The following is a 19,684-nucleotide window of genomic DNA, read 5'->3' as shown; positions in this document are numbered from 1 at the left end:
GCTGGGATTGGCTCCAGCAGACCCCTGTGTTCGGATTCAACGGGTTGGTAAATGGATGGATATTATTCTATATGAAGCTGTTGTGAATGTCTAGAAGCAGTTGGTGAATGATTTAAAGGTATCTCTCTCTAAAACGCTTTGAGTCACATATTGTAAAATACCAAGATGTAGACTGAAATATCTTCAGCTTCAACTTCCAACCCGCTATATCCTAACACAGGGTCACGGGGTCTGTTGGAGCCAATCCCAGCCAACACACTTACAACCCAACTGGGCAATTCATATCATCTGACTGTTTTCAGTAAATGCCATCCACCTTTTTTCAGTAAATGACACTGAAAGACCTTTATCACAGTTCCAGTTTCCAGATAGTTGCCATTCAATGAAACCATAACAGCACTTCCATTTTATTGCTTGCGAATGCCTGAATCTTATCACCATTTATACTGTAGCCAACTTATTTATTCCAGTTCAAATGAGAGGCCTTTTTACCTTACATGTCATGATTTCTCAAAAATACTGATGGAATGGTGGAAAGTCTTAGAGAACTTGATAAAGGCAGATAAATATTGCCAGTTAAATATATTTTACAGGAGCACCTTTGAGTAAAGATTGCATTTCGACAGCTCTGACATTTAAAAGTCAAAAGTGGTCACAAAATGGTTGAAGACTGTGGCTATTCCATATGACCAGGAAAAACTGAGTGAAAGATCAGTGCTCTGGGACCTACATTTTGATTCGGCTAGTGCTGACCTTTGATTCGGAAATCAGCTTACCTCATCATGTTTAAAATGTGAGACAAGCATAAAAAGGGAGGCAAGGTTAGATTACTATGAGACACTAGAGCTGAGAATCAAAAAGTATTTTTTAAAGATCAAAAGAGAAATTGAAAAACCATTGCTAGTGAAGCCAAAACAAGAGACACACAATTTTTCAGAATCTAGTCCAGTTTAAAAAAAAAAAAAAACAGGCGTTAAAAAGAATTTAGGAGATACACAATGAGAGTTGTCTCTTAGTCTGTCAGTAGTGATGCCATGGTGGTATTACACCCACAAAATGCAAGAAATATAACTTTGACACAGCAATACACACTACATAATAAGTAATCATTATTTACATACAAAAATATTAACATTTGTATTAAAGCACAAAAAAACACACATGAAAAACAATACTTCATAAATAACAAATGATAACAAATAATTAAATAAAGGCAAGCCAGAGAACAAACCCTGGCTATAATACTACATGTTGAATGTGTTCCAACTATATATGAGACCAAAGCTATAGTATCATGTGCAGTTTGGGTCACCGTGGTACAAAAAAGAGACAAAGCAGCGCATGAAGTTGTGCAGAGCACTACAACCAAGTACGTCTCAGATTTAAAGAGCATATTCTACAATATCAGGCTTGGAGTTAAACATCTTTAGTGTGGAGCTGAGGAGGCTGTGTGAAGCCTAATACATTTCTTCAAAAGTCTGAAATGCAACAGTAAATTGGATACTGCAGATTTACATTTCTATATTTTTATATATAGTAAATGTATTTAGGATTTTGGCCAGGTAGCACATCTTTGCTTCACAAAGAGCTATGGAAACCTAAAATAAACTACTGTGCCATGCAGTTGAATCAGAACCAAACCTTGACAACATTTAAAAAGTGTCTGGAAAAACCTAGCTACTGTATTAACTAAGTAAATGAGCTAGATGGACTGAATGGTCTATTCTTGTTTGTCAAACTTCTTGTGTTCTACCATCTTGAAACAAGGTGTAAGCACCTTTAGGGCAGTGAAGGCTGTACTGTTTGGAATTTAGATCTCTTAATTTGAATGTTGTCAGATTAGCATTTCCAGCAATGCACATGGATTCCCATTCTCATAGATGTAGTCCAATGCAACAACAGATCAACTTTCCAGCTATTTTGACTCACCTTCACTTATAACTTATTTGCAAACAAAATTTACTTGAAAGTGGTTTTACAGACCCAAAAACTAACTTTCACACCTATTTAACCAAATGCTAATTCATAGACACTTACAGCTTTTACAACTTAATATTAACTTGCAACTTAGCAGTCATGTATGTTACTTATATTAGACAAATGACCTTCAGTTATATGTATGCATTTCTCTCATGTCCATTAATCTAATCTTGGCCAAATTTAGGCAATGTTTAAAGCAGTGTAGAGAACTCCATAATTTGCTAAGACAGAATGATGTAATACATTGCTTCAACACCAAATTCCATTTCTCAGTTTAATTGCAGTAAAGATCTAAATTAAGCTCTATCTGCTATGCCTTGCATTTGCCTAGATGCCTTGTGTTTATCTTGTATCACTGTTAGAAGTTAGTCTGTGTCTTCCATTTGGATCTCATTCACTTGTAACTTATCACAGTAGAGTGTTGTACCGTGTTAGGCATAGATTGATACAGGAGAAAGTAGGGTGAAATGACACCTTTTATTGGCTAACTAAATAGATTACAAATGCAAGCTTTCCTGATGAAGGGGCCTTATCTGCCTCGAAAGCGTGCATTTGTAATCTTTTAGTTAGCCAATAAAAGGTGTCATTTCACCCTACTTTCACTTGTAACTTATGTCAAATACGCAGGCCATTTTTACACATAGTCTCCAGTTTATCAGGTATGAGTGTTACAGCACATGTAGAATGTAAGGATTGTCTTGCAGAAATAAAAAACTTAAGATTTCTATAATGCTATATCTAGGGTCTGAATCAATAAGCACACTTACAGACTGATTATAGCAATTTAATAATAGTAGTAACTTGGAGGACAATAAGAGGAAACATTATTGATGTGGGGGCGGCATGGTGGCACAGTGGGTAGCGCTGCTACCTCACAGTTGGGAGACCCGTGTTCGCTTCCCAGGTCCTCCCTGCGTGGAGTTTGCATGTTCTCCCTGTGTCTGTGTGGGTTTCCACCGGGTGCTCCGGTTTCCTCCCACAGTCCAAGGACATGCAGGTTAGGTGAATTGACAATTCTAGATTGTCCTTGGTGTGTGTGTGTGTGCATGCCCTGTAGTGGGCTGGTGCCCTGCCCAGGGTGTGTTTCCTGCCTTGCGCCCTGTGTTGGCTGGGATTGGCTCCAGCAGACCACCATGACCCTTTAGTTAGGATATAGTGGGTTGGATAATGGATGGATTATTGACGTGTTTACATTATGAAGGTTGCCTTAAAATGTTTTTTGAATAAAAACACTAAGTATCTTGGTAAGTAGTATTACTTTGGGAACGTTGAACACTTAACTAGATGATATTAAGTTTAAGTTATGTAAACAAAAATTGACAAGATATTGTTGGGCTGAATGGCCTGTGCTCATGAGATTTCTCTTATGTTATGGTATCTTTTGCATTTAAACTGTTTAGATGAATTGTTAATACCTATTTCTGTCAACTGAATATAAATCCCATACTCAGTAGAAATTTTAACTCTGCTCAAAAAATGTACCCATGGAATGTTGATAATGACAGGTTCTGCACAATGTTTATCAAGCTAAGCAGGTACAAGTGGAGTGCAGTCACAATGGTTTTTCTGTTAGACATCCCCATCATTTCATTTTCAACATCTCTTTCAAGTCTGAAATTCACATATAAAACTATTTACACGTCTTCAACACTCCTCCAGCTTTCAAAAAAAGTAATTGAGAGTGCTAAATAGCATCTTGTAACAAACACGATGTATCCCGCAGAGGCAGGTCACCCTGGGCCAAGGGCAGTTATAACTTATATCAGGATAACCCTTCTGTCTCAGCTCCGGCATCTGTTAATCTATTGTCTTCCAGGCAACTGTTCACAAAAGGTAGACATATAATAGATAAAGAGGTAGATTTTTTAATTTTACTAAATGAAGATAAGTTGTTTGCTGTATTTTTATTTCATAGTTTACAATATTTTATTTATTTATGAATGTATCCTATTAGTTAACTAAATATGCTAAAAAAACTTACAATAATAGTATGATAAAACAAAATAATAATTTTGCTATTTTACAGATCCTTGTGAATATTCCACCTTTTTGGATTCTAGGCCAGAAAACATGGAAGTGGAAGCTGTTCAGCAGGTCTGCCAGCTCTGTCTACAATACCAGTAAGACACTTAGGTTACATGTATTTGTAGAACTTTAATCTACAGCATCAATACTTTCAAACCAACTTTTTTTGCAAATTACAGCACTTCACAGACTATGAAAAACTAGAATTACACAATTAAGAGTAATCAGCACATAAATACTAATTATTCACGTACAGCACAGTAAAGAGTAATGAACAAACATTAGGTTATGTAATAAGTTATGCTTCAGGCCAGATGGCAATGGAGGGGAGAGAAAAAGAAAAACTTCACGGCCATTCTGGATTTTTATAGGATTACAGCTTTGGGCAAATATGAACCAGAGGGACAGGCCTCCAGATTATTTGTGTATGTATGTGAGTAGGTGAGCCAGAGTAGATACAATTATACACTGATGTTATGGTAAGTATATTACAGGAACATTGTTTAATTCTTTATCAAATTGACAGCACTAAATTGAACCTTTGTAAGTGAGTTGGCTATGTTTAAGACTGTAATGTATGATGGACAGCTGCCACAGCCAGGGTTAGTCCTTTCCTTCTTCTTAATGGGATTAATGTCCGCTGTCCTTGACTTTAGGTAAATGGATGAATTGACATTTATTCCCGGTACTTGGCTTTTACTTTTTTGTATTTTTTTCAAATTTTTACTTTTTATCCTACAACATTCTTTACAACACTTTTCATTTGACAATCTCTCCAAATGTGAATATTCTATGTTATTTAATAAATGATGGCAAACCCTATCCTAATGAATTTTCTTATCCAAGAAGATGCCAAGGATTACTTATCCTATTAACATTAGAGTTGATCTTTGCATCCTTCACCAAAAGAATTGTGTTTTGAAATGTATGAATAGCATGCATGTGTACATAGCAAATGCACAGTGCATTATAGTGTCAATGAGAATTTTTGTATTTTATAGTTTACTAGCTGTGTTTTTCAAGTCATTGGGCCTCAGTTATATTTCTTTTGGTAATCACATATATCATAAATACTATGTAAATAACTAAGTACTTTTCTTTAAACAATATTTGTATCTTTCTTTTACCATGGGCTAATATACATAGTATTAAAAACCTTTCTTACTGGATCAGTTGCACAAAATTGACTACGCTCACAGCCACAGAGCCTAGCAAATACTTTAGCTTTATAACACTTACTAAACCTGCGGTGGGTTGGCACCCTGCCCAGGATTGGTTCCTGCCTTGTGCCCTGTGTTGGCTGGAATTGGCTCCAGCAGACCCCCGTGACCCTGTATTCGGATTCAGCGGGTTAGAAAATGGATGTATGGACACTTACTAAACACATCTTCTTTCATTTTCGAAGAACTTCCTTCCTTTCACTTCACTGCTGCAGATAGCCTTCATTTGCATAAAATGGCACACCCCATTTCTCTGTGCAGTTGCTGTCAGCACAGTGGATGAAATATTATTAATGACAAACATCAACAAATAAAAAAAACATGTGCTGGCTAGTTTTCTTTATCTACAATGTCACCAAATTCCAATCGAATCAGTCAAAGCATTTTTGAGATTTTTGAGTATTTATTTTTTCTAGTGGGGGAGAGGGCGGTTACCTATAAATATTGTTATATCAAAATAGCTTTTCTTTTCTAATGTGTCATCCTGTTAAGTTTGAGTATTTTAGCTAAATGGGAAACAATGTTTTGTTAGTGAGTGAATGAATCAGTCTTGTACAGTAGTTAGTCATCCAACTTTGCGTTTTACCTTCTACAAATTTATTATACTTTATATGACCCTTTCATTAATTTTTACTGACTTTGTTTTTCCATTTTGGTGCTAAAAGCAGACAAAGTCAGTTCTGCCAACACTGATTACAAAGTTGAGCATGAGCAACTTGCCATTTATAGTTTTGGTCATGGACCCTGTGGTCCACCCAGGCTGGCACTGCCACAGAAAAGTGTGGGACACAAGTTCAAGGCACACATGTTTTATTTTATTTTTTTTCCTTGTGGGAAACGCCTTCCCCATTTCCCACAGGCACAACAACACATTCCAAACACAGCACAATGCACAAACAATAAGTCTTCCTGTTTCTTTTCCTTCTTCTCTACTTCTTGGGTCAAGCTTAGTTTTCCTCCTCCTGACTCTGGCTCTCTGAGTAGTGGCTGCTGGTTCCTTTTATAAGGCACCCGGAAGTGCTCCAGGTGCTTGATTACTTATCCCCGGCAGCACTTCCGGGTGTGGCAGGAGAACTGCCCACAAGGGCTCAGCAGCTCCTGCTGCAGCACCCCCTAGCAGATCCCAACAGGACTGCACCAAACTCCAACTCCCATGAAGCCCTGTGGGAGTCCGAGGCACCGCTGCAATCCAGAGGGTTTGCCATCTAGTGTACTGGGGGAAGTAACGCTCTGGCCACACTTGCTCCCCTGTTCCTCCCAGTGTGTGTGTGAATTTTAAGCTCTTTATTTACAAAAAACAGAAGCACACTTAATTTAAGATATAAAACTATAAATTAATAAATAATGCATAGGTTTAATCAAAATATCTGTAGATATGTGCACAAAAAGCAAAACTTGCCTACTTTCCCCAAATCAACTCCTTTGCCAATATGTAAATTTAAACCGTCACATCAGCATTCTGAACTGCTCTTGCACACTTTCTACAAGCAAAATTTGCACTTGCTATCTGAACACTACCCTCCATTCCACTGCATCTTTTAAGAACTCATGTCAGACAACCCATGTATTGGATGGAGATTCTTTTAACATTCAACATCTCTACCACACATGTACCATGTGTTCATGTAACCATCTCTTCCACAATTCCTGCTGTTACACCTACATCATTGTGTTAGTCTTTCCAGCATTTATCTTGAGACCTTTCACTCCTAAACTAGTTTTCCATTTCAGTATCCTCTTCAATTTTGCTTTACTTAATGCCATCAATATGAGATCTTCAGGAATCATGAGCTCCTATCACTTTAACAAAAAGTAATGGACTCAAAATGGATCCCTAGTGCAATGCCATATTCACTTCAAATCTTTCACTATGCCCATCTGATGTCCTTACCACTGTTCGTGCTCTCTTATATATTTACTTCACCACAGACAAGATAACTTCCCCACTTCTTTCAAAACCCTATCAAACACCTTACCTGGATCATGAATACATAATGTAGCTTCTGTCTCCTCCTCATTTGCCTGATCAAAGATGACATATGTTGCTCTCTTTCTAGGAAACCAAATTGCATCTTGTTAACTTTTACATGATACCTGCTTCTTTTCTGAAGCACCCTATCAACCACCTTCACTAACTGTTTCAAATGCTTGATATGACCCATACTCCAGTGGATCACTTTTTCTTTTGTATAATGGAATAAGCTCACTTCTTTCTAATCTTCAGGAATCTTCCATTCACATCCAGTCATGTTCAAATCCAGACTGTCTGCTCCTTTTTGTATTTCTGACATCACACTCATTGGGCCTGCTGTAATACTATCTTCATCTTTTTCAGCTCTTTTGCAACCTCCACTTTTGAAAAACTTACAGTTCAACTCATTCTGTTTTCTCATAATGAAAATGATTAACCTATTCATTTTCCTCATTCATCAACCTCTCCATATATTCCATTAAGGTGTCCGTAATATCCTTACTATCAATTATAATATTCTCTTCAGTATTTTCAAACAATTCACAGACACCTGATAATTCTGAAACCTTATCCACTCTTGCTACCAGTGTGTCATGAAACAAGTAGGAGATATGAATTGTTTTGTTTAATCCTGAATTGCTCATGTTGATGCGGTGGCACGCAAATGCCAGATTATGATGTCATGCATGCCATGCCAGCATGATTGCTGGGCGCCAGCTACACAATAGTCCAGTTGAACTGGCTGTGGGTGTGTAAAAGGGAGTGGGTTAGTGCACAATGGATATAGAAAAGGAGAAAAACAATCAAAAATGAAACCATGACAGAAAGCAATCTTCAACTCAGGGAAAGGTGAATGGTGGAGGATGAGGTGAGCAGCACCAGACTGCTGATCAGTTTACAGGGTGCAGGGCAGAAGGCTGGAGGAGCTCCAATGGATGTCTGTGCTCTTGGCAGTAGTGGGGCTGAAAAGGCAAAACTGATAAGAGGGAGAGAGATATCACGGATAACGTAGAAAGGTCCTGATGTGGCGGCATCCAATATGGCCGAGGAAGTTGTGGTGACCAAAGGAGGTGGCAACTCCAGTTCTGTGGGTACAGGCTGAGAATGGGGATCTGAGGGATGTGATGGGAAGCATCTGTGGAATATCCATGGGTTCTGACAAGGACTGAGAATGATGAAGAATGAAGAACATTTGTGGTTCTACCACTCCATTTGGAATTATTTGGAATATTCACACTTTGTTGTTTTTTATGACACAATTTTATGTGTTTATTTATTTGTCTTTTTAACTATAACGTTTTGCATATCAGTATGCTGTGGTGGGCTGGTTCCCTGCCTGGGGTTTGTTTCCTGCTTTGCACCCTGTGTTAGCTGGGATTGGATCCAGCAGACCCCTGTGACCCTGTAGTTAGGATATAGCAGGTTGGATAATGGATGGATGGATGGATAACAGTATGGAATGCACTTTATTTTCTCAATGTTTTGAATAAACTGTTATTTATGTTTGTTAAGTAAGGCTTACTTGTTCACCCTGTTTCCCTGGTCCATCCTTGGCCATGACTATTGATATTTTGGAAAGCAGGCAGTGCAAAGGCTGCTGGCACATGGGGCATCACAGAGTGTTTTAGCAGAGTTACTTTTCTTACCCTCCTCCTTCAACTTTCAGAGTTTCAGTGTTGGGATTTACTTTTTCTTTTTTTTTATTCATGCCTCTGACTAAAAGCTCTCCTTCAATTAAGCAGTTTTGTGATGAATAACTTTCTCTCAGGCATGGTTTTCACAATTTTCAACATATCCCAATTAACATTTGTCACCAACAGTCAGTCACACTTCTTACACCGCGCAGATTCATATGTCGTTAGCTTGCTTTCCTTATTCTTAAACATTGTGTTGCACACAACCATTTCCATCAACTTACCAAACTCCAGAATCCTCTCATCTTCAACATTCCTTATAACAAAGCTGAAGCCTCCAATGACTTCCTCATAACCATCTGAATGTAAGCCAACATGTCCATTTAAGCCACCACCCATTACAATCACCCCAGATACTCCATCAGCTTGTCTCAGAACTCCTCTTTTACTTCTTCACTTCAGGGAAATGATGGGGGCATCTGCCAGCAATCCATTTTACTAATTACAATACACTGATTCACATGTTCACCTCCACCATTTTGTCTGCCCATTTTTTTGCTACATGTACACTAACTCCAGCTTTGCCATAACTGTTCCTAAATTCACATACCACTGTTCTCAATAAGTACTGTTGCATCTTTACCTTTCCATCATGTCAGGAGAGATGTACCCTACCTCTGTTCAGTAACTCTACAACTTTATCCAGTTTCCCTATCATTCTTTGTAAACTCACTCTCATTATTGTTCTTTCCATCAAACTGACACAGTGCATAATGTCTACGCCATCATGAATTGTGTTTCTCCTGTGTATTGGTGTCTGCACACCCCCCAACTTTGTCTTTGATGTAGGCATGTGGGAGCACGCACAAGGTACTATTGGCTGTACCCCAACTATTCTTTGTATCTCAACATGGAGATGCAGTATTAAAGCATAAAGTTTAAGGCTGGTTTCTTTTATAATCCTATGCCACAGAGTACAGTTAAATGCAGATGCAGTTGTGTTTGTAACAGTCAAAGCAAGGATAAAATCACCTAGAAGAAATTCTAAGAACTGTCTCCCATTATGACTTCTAAAAGAGCCACCTTGGCGTTGAAGGGAAAGCTGCATGAGGAGTAGTATGCTCTATGGGAGTAAGATATGGCCGATTAGGTAGAATCATAAAGCAAAGCTAGAAAGAACAGGGTTGAGAATGATCAGGTCTACATCCGGAGTTTCATGAACTTAAAGGAAGATAAATGCTGAGTTGAGCTGAGAAGAAAAAAAAAAACTACGGTGGTCCTCTTAGTTCTAGTTGCACCTTACATTTTCCATCCATCCATCCATCCATTATCCAAACTGCTATATTCTAACTACATGGTCACGGGGGTCTGCTGGAGCCAATCCCAGCCAACACAGGGCAAAAGGCAGGAAACAAACTCCGGGCAGGGTGCCAGCCCACCGCAGCCTTACATTTTCTTATTTTATTATTCTCAGAAACAATGTTTTTCACTAGATAAAAAGTTGGTTGTTTGTGCTATCAATTTGCCTTGTGCAATTCTACTTTTCCAGTAAGATCACAGTTGTTATCTGCAGAACAAAAGTCAAACACCATATATGTCTTCTATTGAATCAACAAATTTTCAAATAGAAAACAGAATGTTTTGTCTTCATGATATCTTAAATGAAAGTGCTAAACAGAAGCTGTTTCCAAGGTTCTCAGAAATTATATGACTTTACATTATAACTGACACGAATCCTTCAGAGGGTTATTTTCTGCAGGATGCTGCTCACTGGAGTTTTTGTTTTCCTTTCTCCCAGTGTAACCTGGTCATATCTTAACAACAATGGACATGCACCATTTGAATCATTTTGAAATTGCTTTGTTTACTATTCATTTAAATTAATTTCCAGTTTTATTTGTATACATTTTGCAATTTTGCAAAGTCTGCAATTGTATTTTACCTGTGAACTGGTTATATTTGTCAGCCTGAACTCAGTGAAGAGTGCTATATATAAAACTGTAATTGATAATCCATCCATTATCCAACCCGCTATATCCTAACTACAGGGTCACGGGGGTCTGCTGGAGCCAATCCCATCCAATGCAGGGTACTAGGCAGGAAACAAACCCCAGGCAGGGCACCAACCCGCCGCAGGGTGCACAAACACCCACACACCAAGCACACACTAGGGACAATTTAGAATCACCAATGCACCTAACCTGCAGATGCAAAAAAAAAAAAAATTCTATGCTTATCAGTCTGGTGGAGTGCCATGTGCTAAGGTTATCTTCATTAATGTTTCTCTTTCTAGACAGGCAAAGGAGCTTGGTTGCAGTGCATTTAGTATATAGTTTATACTAATGCACCAAAGGTCCAATGGAATATTCTAAAAATAAACTGACATACCTTTAGGTTATCCGAAATTTATCTTGGCAGATGAGAACTTGTAATAGCTGTGTAGTTTGACTAATTAGTACAGAAGCATAAATAAGAAACACACACTACTTAACTCACAATCACTAAGGGCAGAGAATGGGTAATGTGTTACTCAACCTAAAATGATGTTAGATTCAAAATACCTTCATCATGGATTTCCAGTCATTGAAAGGTCCAATGTAACTGCAAAATGATCATAAAATAATATTCTTAAACCCACTTAGTCCAGTCATTGGGTGCAAGCCAGGAACAAGCTGTGAACAAGATGCCAATCACACACACATCCATGCTCTGACAAGGACAATTTATAATCACTAATCAAACTAACACTTACAACTTTGATAATGTGGGAGGAAAATCAGAGTAGTTTAGGAAAGAGATATGGAGAATGTACAGATTAAGCACAGCAGCTTGAAACCAAAATGATGAATCCATGAGGCAGTAGTACTAACTGATGTTTAACTGTGAATATATAAATAAATGACAATGTTTTAATTTGTAGGGTCCGATGTCATATTGTTCACCTGTCTTCTGCAAAGGCACTGAGCATCACAGATGCAGCCCGCAAAGCGGGAGCTCCTTTAACTGTGGAAACAACTCACCATTATCTGAACTTGGCTGCTGAACACATTCCCCGAAGTGCAACTCACTTTAAGTGCTGCCCACCAATCCGTAGTCAAGTAAACCAGGTACAGAATCTGTTTTTTATTTTAAAGGTGTCATGGTGTTTGAATATTTAAGTTTTCAATCTGTGTAAAAATGAACTCACTGTAGCTCTAATATTAAAAATAAGTCATGATGACATTACTGTTGTCAGAGCAGCCATGAAGTTAATATATGCTGTGGTGGTTGGCTGGGGGTTGTGCCCAGTCGACATGCCTAGGCAGACCAGGAGAGGGACTGTGCCTTCCCAGGACCACGAGAGGGTAGCCGCCCCACCTGGTATGGGGGTCATGGGGTTCGAGCACAGAAGCTCAATCCTATAAGGGCCCGTGGCCACTGCCAGGGGGCGCCCGAACGATTATGCGGCCTCAGACGTCAGCACTCCACCACACTCAGAGGTGCTGGCGGAAGGAATACCGGGGAAACCCGGAGGGCTTCCGGGTGTTCATGCGGCACTTCTGCCACACCAGGAAGTTCCACAGGAAGTCAATCAGGGAGCACCTGGAGCACGTCCAGGTGAGAATAAAAGGGGCCACCTCCCTCTAGTTGACAGCTGGAGTCAGGAGGAAGAGGATAGAGCTCGGTGGAGAGGAAGGCCCTTGAAGAGGATGTGTGGCGCAGGGGCACTGTGTGCTGTGCGGACATTGTAAAATAAACGTATGCTTTTTGGACATTCAGGGGTAATTTCATCCTAACTTCCTCCCACATATTCATTCAGACTCTGAAGGAAGGTTAAGGTTAGGTATGAAGCTGTAACTTTTATAGTTTTTACTAACAAACAGCAAGAACAATTTGAAAGAGGTGTCCGCATTGAACTTTTGTATTTTTTTTTGCACAAATCAACCAGATGACATAGATGTGAGGCATAAATGTGTTCCTCATGATGATTTCAGGGGAGTTTTTTTTCACTATTGAGTCACTGTAAAGGAAATGTTAATGACTCACACAATAGTTTACTGCACATTAAGTATCAAACTAATTTCTAATTGTTGCTTTCAAGTTGTGGCTTCATTTAACTTTCAGCATGTTTTGATGTCTTCTTTCACTGACTGTGCGAGTACTTTTTTTTTAGTTTTTAGCTTCAGTTTTCAGATATTTATAGATTTCTGTCTAGAGTTATACTTGTGGTGTACAGTATATACTTTGATATGGTTTCTTCAATGAAAGAAAAATAACAACCAGAAGAAATGGAGGATGCAACAGAATTTCCAAAAGGAAAAATGGGCATTTCTTGGAACTTTTGAAATCACCAGACTACCTTTGGTAAATCTAAGAAATGTCAGGCAAAATACATGACAAATTTTGTTATTATTTTTTTCAACAATAGTACAAAATGCAGTGTTGTCGTAAATATAGAACACATTTTTGCCTTGTTTTTAACACTATCCACTCTCTCTGCCTGAGAAATATGCTACTGAAATTTAGGGAAATATCCTCAAAGAGTCCTGGTCATGGAATACAGGACTATGTGTCAGGTATGGTGGTCAACAACACAAAAGCATCATAGAGAACTGTCCTGTCTTTCTCCTCTAATTTTAAAAATAATAGTGATTTATGCTGTCTTCACAAGCTCTGCAATAACTACCCCATCGTAGACTGCATGAAGATGAGGATATAAACACTTTGGATGCATGTAAACAGTAGACTGGATTGGGTGGACGACAAAGTCCTACTCTCAGAAAAGGGACTAGAGCAGACTCTTCTTTCTGGGAGACTCATGTATTTTGAAATGTACAACAAGCTTCCAAAAATGATCTTCTCCTCACAATTTGTTCTTTTTTTTGTAACCTTTCCAGGAGAAACTGTGGCGTGCACTAAAGGAAGCCCGTATTGACATGGTTGTTTCTGACCATTCGCCCTGCACTGTTGATTTGAAGAAACTAGGCACAGGCAATTTCTTGGAAGCATGGGGTGGAATTGCATCTCTTCAGTTTGGTAAGCCTGAGTCCTGAATTAAACAATGCCATAAACCACATTCTGAGAAGAGTTTATAACAATAGCATCTGCAAATCCTGATATTGCTGTCTCTCATTAACATTTAAAAACATGTAAACTTGGGAATTAGTTTCAGCTTTAGCATGGCATAACTTCAGCAGTGAATTTGTAAATTTGATCACTCTCTTGGGTTTAGTCTGAGCTTCACGACTGTCCAAAACATGATTCCATATCAATAAACTCAGAACTTATTTATAATTATTTTGTGTTATTTTCACAGTTTCACACCATTTTAAGATGATGCCACTCCAAATGTATAGAGTGTAGGAAATGGATGAATTCATGTATAGTTTAATTGAGGAAGGATGCAGAGAGGAATAAGAAGAAACAGACTCAAGTGCTTTTATTTGTACAGTATATTCAAAATGCACATGTTAGGCTCCTTAACAGACATTCCACCTGGAGTATTCCTGAATACAAAATAAATTAGTAGAGCAATTATGACATGCTGTATATATGGGAATGAAGATAAGAATAGAGCTTAACCTAGAAGTATAGCTCGTGATGATTGACCTTCCTTCTGTTATTGGTCTGCCAAAAGAGGATTGTTATAAAAAGCCCATAAACTGATACAGTTGATGAAAACCTGCACTGGTGAATGAGAGCTCACCCAGTTACCAGTGCAGGTAAATAGATGCCCCTCAGGGGCAGTAATGCAGAAATGTATAAATAAATGCTCCTGAAGAGAGTTCCTTTAGGTATTCAGGAAACAATATGAGGGTGTCTTATTTATTCAGGTTGCTGTATGGAGCCTTGAAATACTTCAACTGCTACGTAAAAAGGTAGATAAGTAGCCTAGGGATGATTTTTAAAGCCTGTATCAGTCCAGGGTTCAGCCTCACTGTAGCAGCTGGGACCACCCAAGAGTACCTTGATGAAGTGTGAATCAGAACTTTTATTGGCATCAACTGACTGGAAACTTAGACCAAAACATATAATAAACTATACTTGAAGACTTAGTTGAATTTAGAGTAGGGATTAGATTTGGGGCAATTATCACTTAACATGAAACAGAGTGGACAGATTATGACAGAGAAGACTAAACATTTTACTGCAGAGGAATAAAACATATTTTGTAAACCAAGTGTTATATTCTGTATAAACTTACTTAAATTGGCAATTCAGCAGTATGTATTAGTGCCAAGGTATAGTGTATGTACATGGTGAGTATAATGTTCTCTAACATTTAAAATGCTTTGTTTATTTGTTGCATTTAGCTGCTTGTCCTCTATCTGACAGCTGAATAATTCACTTGAAGCAATCATACGAAGGGCACATTTATAATTATAGCAAGCATCACAGGTAGTGTGAGCTTTAGTCTCACAAGACATGTAAATGGTGAGGTCTTTTATGGATTGAACAAAATTGATGGGATTGGTCAATAAACATAGTTCACCAATGTAAATTGGAGCAATATACTGTGTGAAACAAAATGTGCAGTGCAAAGTCTGCATGAGTTTCTGTAATGAGAAATTGGTCACTTTTAAAATAAAAGACCAATAAAGGTTTTTAAGAGTAAGTTAGGACATCTTGATTGAGCCTGATACAGGCCTTTCTCAGATCATCTGGTTCCCCTAGCCATAGATATAAAATAAAATACTTGTGTTTTCTTCAAAACATGTCTATTATTAAAGTGTTAATTCTCATATATTGTACTGGATATTTTGGAGTATTTTGGTTAGGAATATTGTAGCACATATATGGTTTGCTTCTGTGCTACTAGAACATTCCATCCATCCATTCATCCAGCTGATGTTTTATCAAACCTGCCTAATCCAGTTTAGAGAATGCTGGAACCTATTCTGGCAGGATGGAGCAAAGGACACAAAACAATTTTGAATAATATGAAAGTCCAGCTTCTAGTGAATTCTTTCTGTTAATGGTTTGTTACAAAGCAAGTCATTTTCAGTCTGTACAAAGTATGAACAACAAGTACCATCTCTTTAAAACAAATATTCAGGTCCATTACTGGCCACAACATAGTTAGGTAACAGTAACATATAAAGACCCTGTTGGCCTGCAGTGAAACTAACGTCATTTAGGTATTGATTTACCATGTGGAAAATTACATATTAGCCATGAAGCTAACACAAGTGTTTGAACAATCCTCCTTATTTAAATAGAGATAAAAGGCAAAGCAGTAGTAAATTTCACTGTTCAGAACTGTATTTACTGTGCTTATTTTTTTTTTTATTAAATGTCTGTACTGTGTAACATATACAATCTGAAATCTCAAAAAGTTAATGCTAGTTTAAATTGTGATGAAAGGCAAATGAGTTTTGTATTGTACTTTTCACAAATGTACTTACTATGTTACATTGTTTTAAATGTGCTTACTGTGTCCTGTATATAATTTGAAATCTCAAAAAGTTAATGTTGTTTGACTTCTGAGCTAATCGCTTTAATAACACAGAACTTCAAAACATTACAGGGAAAACAATAGTGGAAAAGTTCATTAGTTGAAACCTAATTATTATATTAGTGGGATAATTTGTTCTTCAAAACAAAAATCTTGGCAAAACCCCATCTGTTGAAATAACAACCATCAGCACGCCTCTTAAATCTTATTGGTTAATCTTCACAAGCCCAAAATGGGTACAGCTTTATTGCTTGTATTCCGATATCTGAAATATTAAATCACAAGGGAACAGAACACCCTGCTTGTTTATTTAAAAGACTATTGACCATTATACAGCTGACAAAGCTTTAAAAACTTGAAACAGCTTGTTTTTTTTTTGTAATAATTTTTTTCCATTTTCAGCTTTTTTGTTCTCATAGCCTAAACCTAAGTACTGTATACTTGTGTTTTTTAAGTAAAGGCATCCTTTAAACAATGATTTTTTCTTCATAAAAACCTTTTTCCTTTATGCAGTAAAGAGAAATTGTAAACAATAAAGTTGGGTCTGCTTTATAAAAGCGGTGTATTGAAGTGTTGGGTGTGAAACGAAGAACCATTGTATCTACTTTTCCTGACCAAGACCATTGAAAGCTGAGGTCAGTTCTTGCACTAACTGATATAAAGAAAAAAAAGCAATTTTTCTTCTCTGGAGGGGAAATCAGATCTTAGCAAAACCCATTCACACATTTCACTCACACTAAGCTAATTTAAAGTTGTCAGTCACTCTGACATATTTTTGTAATGTGTCAGGAAACCAGAATCACTATATCCAGTAGAACTGAATATATTGATGTGCTATTGCCAATGCTCCTTTGATAGTCATTGTCCAGCATGACCTCCAATTATGAAAATACTCCAAAACAATCCACACTCCATACTCCATAACAATCAAGATTCAATTCAAGATTCAAGAGTATTTATTGTCATTTCATCCATATACAGTAGAACAGCATACACTGAAATGAAACAACGTTCCTCCAGGACCATGGCGCTACATTGAACACAGGACAACGAAGAATCCATGACATACAACATAAAGACACATAATATATAACAAGGTGGATGTGAGTCAAATGTGCAAACATGTGCAACATTGCAGAGCAGAACACATATATCAGATATCAGATCGGTCCATGAGTGTTCAGGAATCTGACTGCTTGGGGGAAAAAACTGTTACACATTCTGGTGGTAAGGGCCCGAATGCTTCGGTATCATTACTGAAAAGAAAAAATAACTTTTGTAGTCAAGTGCTAATCTAAGTAATAACACAAATAAACAAAATATCTTGTTATGGTTTTTACAGTTTGGTCAGTTACTTCTGATGAAAAATCCTATTGTTAAATTAGATATAGGAAGAGCATTAGAATTTTTAACAAACTTTTATTTTGCTGCCCATGCTGTCTTTCTCAGGGGTGGGGGTTGATTTGTTTTTAGCCCTATTCTTGTAATATTGATCTATTTATATGGAATGTTGTGTGAGTTCAATAAAATCAATAAAATATTAGAATTTTTAACAAAGTACAGAAGGTTATTCAGTCCATGTCAGAAATGTCAGGTTTCTCAGTAGGTGTGCTTTTGCTGACTGCTTTTCTGACACCCTCTTTACCTTTTAGCTACTAATGTGAGGTCAACTTTACTTCTTGCACTAACAGGCAAGTCAAGACATAGATGCCTGAAGTTGTCTAGTACATACATGTCACTTACTGATCCTTAGCATTTTTACCAAAATAAAATGGAATGCAGGATAAAATGCAAATGCAAAATAAAATGGAATGCAGGATACATTTTGCATCACCAAAATTGTTACTCATAAGGGGAGTTTACCTAATCAGTTAAATAATTATTTCTTACCTTTCTATAGGCAGTTGACTGAAGCAACCTTTTGTGAACTTGACCAAAGTTTTGCCATTTTATCTACTTTTGGTACAGTAGCACATCATTTTCTTCTTCAATAACTTGTCACATTTTTAGTAACACAACACACTACTTTTATTTTTTTGGTGGCCACAAATCCTAACAATTAATCATAAGTATTTTCAACAATTTTTTTTTTAATTTAATATTAAAGTTAGCACTTTACCATCTTGATTTTGATTTTTGTTTCCCTTTACCACAACCCTGTAATGATACCTGCATGTCTCTTGACCGTAATTTATAAAAGTTACACCAATAGCTTAAATTGCTGTACGGGAATGGATTTTTACAAACCATATGTGGAAATCTGGAAGCAAGAGAAAGCCCCTTGAGGCAGGGAAAAACATTTCTTAAAGAAAAAAAAAAATAAATGAACGAGTGATATTAAAACATAACAAAAAGTAATCACAACTTACTACATTAGTTTTCTTTGTTAATCTCTTGGTTATCTATATTTAATTTTTCCATTAAAATATTATGTCAACTTCCCCCATATTCTCTCTCAAATGGGTTACTCTTCATTGGGAAATGTTCCAAATCACGCAGTGCAAAACACAAAACTAGGAGAGACTGAGAAAAAGTAAAAAAACTGCTGCAAGCTGTCCCTACATCTGCCACATACAATAATAAAACCCAGTCAGATAGTGAGAGCAAACCTAACATTTTCTGCTATGACTTATCACCAAAGCAGAAGTAAGCAAGCATCAGCACAACTCCACAAGAGTGAAAACCCAGCTCTCAATTACAATTACCCAGAGCCATATCCATCACATGTATCGTTTCCAAAATACAACATTGATCACTTGCAGAATTCAAGCCTTCTTTCATTGTGGTCCCTGCCAGCCAGGTTTAAAGAATCATAATTCTCGCTTTTGTAGCTCTGATGATGGTGAAACATTTAAACATGTGTTTTACATAAACACTATCACCAACTTTTGCTGCCAAATATGATCTCCTATACTGAAAACAGAAAAATATTTTGTTTTTCTTGTTAGTTTTTGGCAGATAAGCAAACTGAAAACATTTGTGGTGATCAAGAGAAAGGTATGTTCACATTTCATAAAGGGTTTGGGCAAATTAAGCACCTTGGAATCTCTGCAGCCCATCACAAATATGAAATAGGTTCACTCACGGCATATCAGACCACTTAAAACAAAGCTATCATTGCACTGCTTGATGTAGCAGAAAGGCAGACCATCAACAAAAAAAAGCCTGAAAAGTCCAAAAGGGACTGCACAATGCTAATCCATTCTTAGCTAAGGGGGTACAGGGAATATCTGGGACCATGGAACAAGTCAAGTCAAGTTGGGGAGCATGCACTGGTACAGTACATTGCTGCATCCACTACACGTCGAACAAGTTCGGGTTCCTGGTTGGCAACCCCCCAGGCAGACACACGGTCCAGTCCTACCCTCAGGAAATTACCCTCTGCCTGCCACAACCAGGTGTTACGTGGGCGACCCCT

At 37.6% G+C, this 19,684-nt stretch overlaps 1 protein-coding gene across 1 annotated transcript in view; it reads left to right on the top strand.

Annotated features, from left to right (window-relative positions):
- The window catches only part of zgc:103559, a 78,430-nt gene that overhangs the window by 52,931 nt on the left and 5,815 nt on the right, over window positions 1-19,684 (top strand). The window contains exons 6-8 of the mRNA XM_039762399.1: window positions 4,007-4,100; window positions 11,752-11,938; window positions 13,709-13,847. Of these exons, the coding sequence (XP_039618333.1) occupies window positions 4,007-4,100; window positions 11,752-11,938; window positions 13,709-13,847 (420 nt within the window). The remainder of the gene's footprint in view (window positions 1-4,006; window positions 4,101-11,751; window positions 11,939-13,708; window positions 13,848-19,684) is intronic.

The sequence above is a fragment of the Polypterus senegalus genome, chromosome 1 (assembly GCF_016835505.1).
Source record: "Polypterus senegalus isolate Bchr_013 chromosome 1, ASM1683550v1, whole genome shotgun sequence".
Lineage (NCBI taxonomy): Eukaryota > Metazoa > Chordata > Cladistia > Polypteriformes > Polypteridae > Polypterus > Polypterus senegalus.
The sequence above is the reverse complement of the archived record's forward strand: the minus strand, read 5'-3'. Positions and strand labels throughout refer to the sequence as shown.